Consider the following 6,053-nt stretch of genomic DNA (forward strand, 5'->3'; position numbering starts at 1 on the left):
GACTTTTTAATTTTCCTTGAAGACTTTAGATAAAAATTAGGTCCCTTCATATGTGTATAGCCCTAGCACTAGTCACCATTTATGACAGAAATTTAGGGTTTGCCAAAACTAGTCATTGATCCTGTGCAACTAGAACATTTTTGATTACTTTACTGTCACATTTCTCCTGAGGCAGAATATTCAGACGAAGCTCATTCTTGGGATTTGGTGAGGCTGCTGATGACAGAGGAGCAATTATCCCCTGCATCATATAGAAAAAAACTAAGGAGAGGGACAAGGTTCATATCGTTGTATCCATAAAGAATGCCATTTATATCCAGGAGTATGTTTGAAATTTTATGATGCAGTTTTTAAAAATACAAAGAAATGTGATAGAAAATTACTGTAGATTTACTGTATGTTTGTAATTTTCAGATGCACATTTTCCCACCTTTCAACATCTCTAACAGTCTAATAATTATAATTGGATTGGCAGCACTTTTTTTCTTTGTAGTGAATAAAATAATGATGCATTATTCAATTGATGGTATCTTTCATTCAATCAGATATAAATATGGGGGTGTGTATATATATATGTGCATATACATATATATATATATTCCAGGTGAGGATACAGTTAGAAGAGACAATCTGATCTCTTAAGTATTTATGAGTTTGTCTTTTGTCTATCTTTTGAGATTCATTCAATAACAAATTTTCAAGTGCCTATTATTCTTAGATGCCAAGGATAATAAACTCTACCCTCACAGAGCATATAGCAAGCTGGGAAGAAAGACAGATATTTAATTAACCATATCATGTGGTATAGTATAGAAGCAAAGATGCTAGAGGCTTACATGTTTCTGGGGAAGGAGGACCAATGGGTTTCTTGGAAATGACGTTGTTCATGTGGGGACTTGAGGGTAAGCAAGCAGTGCGAGCAACTGCTTATGCAAAGGCCTGGAGACCTCAGAGGAGCTGGCACAACAGAAGAGCTAACAGAAACTCAGTAATCTTGACAGGAATATATTCAGCTCATTTACATCTCTTGATACTCTTCTGTACTTGCTTTGAGAGTGAATACAATTCTCCAGTCACAGACCACTCTGGATAGGCAATGTATTTTGATTTTAGCATTGTGGCAACAATTCCAAATATCTTTCATCTCAATTTTTAACATGAATTCAAATACATTAGTTTGTGTTTCATACAACAGAAGGATTGTGTAGGTAAAGAATAGCACTTTGATCCCTAATTTTCTGAATATGTTTTAAACATGAGCTAGCTACTTTACAAAATATTTTAAGGGGCATATGAAAATCCAGCAAGTTCTAAACCTAATGGGAAGTTTCTTGGGTTGGAGGTGGAAGAACATAGGCAGAGGAGCATCCATCTAAGGAAGTAAAATCAACAGTTATAAGCTGTGGCCCAAGAGTTTATGCATCAAAACAGCATCACAACAGCAGGGACGAAAAATAGGCAAACTAGTTAAACATATATCAGCGATGTTTAACTAGTTAACATAACTAGTTAAACATCGCTACTCTCAATGCCTATTTATTAAATAAACATCCTATGAATTTATTGCTACCTTTACAGACATCATAATGACTAAAGAGTTTCACCATCTTCAATAATTCCCGACAGTCCATTGTGTGCCACTGGAGGTCATTTCTCTGTTATGGGTAAGTATCTGATTTCCATATTCAGCCATCACCTCACCGGACTTCATTTTGAATAGAAAATCTTAACTGAAAAAAGTCACAAAGGAAGACTCCTTGCTCTTAGGCTAACTAAAATGTTTCTAGTGAGGAGAGACATATAACTCAAATAGGGGTCATTTTCTATATTCTTAATATCCAGGGATAGTCTTATTTGAGTTATAGTTAATACAGGGTGGGACATCATCTAATTTCATGATATACCTAAAAGTCATGAAAATATCAGATACACATCATTGATTCGGTCCTTTTCAAAGTCTTTTAGACAGTTATGCTTGGCTTTAACATTCAGAGGGTTGAGCAAGAAGGAAATGGATTGCATTTTGATAGTCTATATGGCATATTATTTCACAGCATGAGATTTGAGATCAGAGAGAAAGCTGAGCACAGGCTTTGCCATTTACTAGTCATGGGACTTTGGACAAATTAATCTCTTAGCATTTTGGTTTCTTCATCTCTAATATATGGATAATATTCTAAAATTTTCCTTTTTTTGAGATTAAAGTGAAATAATACACGTAAAGTTTTTGGCACAAGGCCTCACATATATGTTCCCAATAAATATGTGCCTTTCAGCATTGTGTTAGTTTTTCTCTGTTATTGTATGTCCTGACCCTATTCCCCAGGAGGTTTAATTCTGCCATTTGGATTTGGCCAATGAGAGGGTTGGGCAAGACATTAGAGAGTGGGAGGAAAAGAAGGGGTTATTTATTTCTCCTGCTCCCTCCTGGCTGGGCTTCAGCTGTGGCTCTAGCTGCATTCCTCTTCCTATGCCCCGGCTCCTGTCCAACAGCCCTTCTCCCATAGCTAGAGTTCACAGTCAACCTGACACTGCTACCTCCTCAGGCCTAAGAGTGGTAATGGCTTCTCTTCCCACGGCTGCTTCAGATGCTTTCTTCTCACTATTGTTTGTCCTTAGGTGCTGTGCCATCTTTAGTCAGTTCTTTAAATGCCTCTGTAAACAGTCCTTTATTAAACTTTCTTTAGTTAAATGTTTTATATATGTCACTAGTTTTTTGCTGGGACTTTGACTTACATAAAATAATAATCTTTGTTGACAAGTCATTTTAAAATACTGTTAAAAGCTAATACAAGACAATTCTTAATCCAATGGGAAGTTTATTGGGATGGTGGTTTGTTGTCATGATATAAACCCAGCTTTGAAGGCTAGAGAGGGTTCCTTTAGATGGCAGCTTTGAAGGCTGGAGAGAGTTTGTTTAGATGGCAGGGGGAGGTGGGAAGGAAGGGTGGAGTTCTTTTCTAGATATATAAAACAACAAGATCATAGCCACAGTAGCAAAATGAGCATGAGGATTATGTAGAAAGTAAGGAAATGTGACTGGCTTTCATGGGAAGTTTACATTTCAGGGTTTTGGTAGGCAGGATAATGGTGTCCCAAAGACCTTCATGTCCTAATCCCTAGAACCTGTGAATGTTACCTTATATGGCAAAAGGGACTCAGTACATGTGATTAAATTAAGGATCTCAAGATGAGGAGATTATCCTGGATTATCCAAGTGGGTCCATTGTAATTAGAAGGATCCTTATTAAAAAGAGGCAATAGGGTCAGAGTCAGAGAAGGAAATGGACAATGAAGGAGAGTCAGAGGAAAGATGTGAAAATGCTATTCTGCTGGCTTTGAAGATGGAGGGTGGAGCCACAAGCTAAGGAATGCAGGTGGCCTCTAGAAGCTGGAAAAGGCAAGGAACTGGATTCTCCCTGATACAGCCTTCAGAAGACACACAACTCTGCCCACACCTTGATTTTAGCCAGTGATACTTCTAACTCACAGAACTGTAACATACTTGTCTTCTTTTAAGCCAATAAATCTATAGTAGTTTGATACAACAGAAATAGGAAACTGATACGTATAGTAGGAGAGAGAGGGTGCTGGATTAGGGCAAACCCCGCGTGGTCAGTAGAGAATTCTGGATTTCATCTGAAGACAATAAAGAACCACGAAAGTGTTTTTGTTTGTTTTACTAAAAAGACTAAGATATAATGAAAATTACTTATTAAGAAGATAGATTAGAGGTTGGGTACAGATTTGCAACAAAAAGAGTTCTCTACAGTAGTGTGCATGGGCAGGTGTGATGATGAGACCACAGGTTGGGTGTGGATTCTATGAATTGAGAAGTTTCCAGGAAAGCTGACAGTATGATGACTAGAAAAGCAGCAAAGGAGAGGAAGAAGTCAAATTTCAGATCCTTGTGTTGTGAAATGGGCATAAATATAGCATAAATGAAGAACATATTGATTCTGATGTAATAAATTTTAAATTTTAGTATGATTGAGTAATACACACACATACACACACAAAAGGAAATTAAATATTATAATTTAGAAATATCTATGCATTATTCTTTAAGTCCCTTTCTGCATTTAGCAAGGCATATTATCCCAACAATTGGCAAAAAACCCACAGTATGCAACTGTGACTGTTTTAGGCATGAGTAAATAGTTAAACCTAAAAAATCTTCAATTATATATATATATAATTATATATATACATATATTTCATATATACATATGTGAAATTGTAACTTGTTGACCTCTATTTTTTTAAGTTTCATTCTTGTCTTTTTAGAGGATGTGCAAACTACATTTGATCGTTTCTGCACTAGTGATGCTTATTTGGTAAAATGAAAAAGGTACAACTTGAGTAGTTAGAAAACTTCAGATTTTGTACAATGACAACAAAATGCAAACGACCTCCAAAAAGTTTGAGCTGAAGAGGCATCATAGGTCAAATAAGTGCAAAGGGCAGTGACAGTAGCTAGTAAGTTAAACCATTCACGGGCTGTAAAGCTGTTCAGAAGTTACTACTGTTTGGATTACTGGACACTTCCTGAGTAGTGGAAAATATCTGGATGAAAAGTCAATAGCTCATAATTAACTCTCTTAATACCACCTTCACCATGGAAAAATGTTTTGCTTGTGAATAATCCATTTCTCAGTGATCTTCATTAAGACTTAATGCTTGGGCATCTAAATCAGAGTAAATGGGCCTGATCACCCCTGTTTTTAATGGAAAAATGTTAAATTAACTAATACCAATAAGCATGCCAGCAGTAAAGACACTGAACATTGAATACTGATGATATGCTAAACCCAACCATTAACCTAACCATTAATCAGGTAACTTTCTTTCACACAAAGCTTCACCAATCTGCCTTTTTCTTTCACCATTACAACTATACCCCCTCAGTATATGGTAAAATCTGACCATGGGTTAGTCATTTGGAAAATCTTAGAAAATGCTATGATTCAACCTTTTTCTAAATTGGATATAACTTTGCATTTCCAGTGTTTTTTTTTTAAGTCCCTCCTTAAAAATACCTTTTATACACAAGTAACGATACTATATTTTGCATTTAAAAAAATAGTCTGCTCTGAGACTATCCCTTTCTCAATTTCAAAGTGTTCCTCCTCCTTATACAGAAACATCATTTCAGGACAAGAAACAATTTTGCCTCGCTTTCCTTTCTTTCCTCCTTCTGTAGTAGAAAAGATCTTGAATACTTGACAGCAAGAAAATGCAATGATGCCCACTCTTGAGTAACCGGAAGGTAGGAACTTTGCATATAAATCTGGTGCCCTCTAGTTTCCTTCCTCCAAAAAAATAAAAAAAATAAAAAAATAACAGAAATAAATAAATAAAGGCGGGGGAATGACATTCAGCAAAGTCCTAAAATACAATGTAAACTGTCAAAACAACTTTAATTGTAAAGTCATTTCTACCTTGTAAAGTTTTCAGCACTGTCTCCCTCCTACCATTGCGGGGGAAGGTTTTGAAACACATCAAAACTAGTATCAAAAACACAACGCAGACACTCCTTTCTATACTCGGACCTGCCCAGACTACCTGGAGCGTCCCAAAGTGAACCAGCTCTCCCTCCACCTCTCTGGGCCAGAGCTCTCTGTATCTCCCTACCCACAAGTAGCCCGGAGCCCCGCACGCAGATGCTCAGGAAAAAACAAGGTCGCTCACCGGTGAGGAGCCAGCAGCAGGCGACAGCGACCCCTGGGCTGGCCTGGCGTCGGGGGGCCATGGCCGGGGAGCCCGCAGAGCCCGGGGGACGCGCTGGATGGGCGGGCAAGACGCAGCAGGACTGGGCACGGGAGCCGCGCGCTCTGGGCCACTCTGCCGACGCAGGTCTCAGTCTCCGGCCCCGGTCAGTCGCGGCGCCGAGAAGCCGAAGAGTGAATTTCCTGTGTTTTTGACGAATGCCTCTAGGTCCTCTCCACGCTTTTCATATCCCAGACTTACTGCCCCATCGCCCGCCCCTTCGCGCGCTCGGTCTCTGAAATCCCACTGGCAGCCTCCCAGGCTCTGTCCGAGACATGGACAAA

The 6,053-nt window shown here is 38.5% G+C and overlaps 1 protein-coding gene across 2 annotated transcripts in view; it reads right to left on the minus strand.

The window, feature by feature from the left end:
* ITGA1 (integrin subunit alpha 1) overlaps positions 1-5,824 on the minus strand; it is a 167,818-nt gene extending 161,994 nt beyond the window's left edge. The window contains exons 1-2 of one of the 2 annotated variants that reach the window (XM_027606609.2): positions 5,692-5,824; positions 837-1,372 (exon numbers count right to left, since the gene is read on the minus strand). In XM_027606609.2, coding sequence (XP_027462410.1) covers positions 837-888 — 52 coding nt within the window. In that variant the 5' untranslated portion in view covers positions 889-1,372; positions 5,692-5,824. The remainder of the gene's footprint in view (positions 1-836; positions 1,373-5,691) is intronic. The other variant, XM_027606608.1, reaches the window with a different exon arrangement.
* Positions 5,825-6,053: the final 229 nt, after the last annotated feature.

This window comes from Zalophus californianus, chromosome 5 (assembly GCF_009762305.2).
Source record: "Zalophus californianus isolate mZalCal1 chromosome 5, mZalCal1.pri.v2, whole genome shotgun sequence".
Classification (NCBI taxonomy): domain Eukaryota; kingdom Metazoa; phylum Chordata; class Mammalia; order Carnivora; family Otariidae; genus Zalophus; species Zalophus californianus.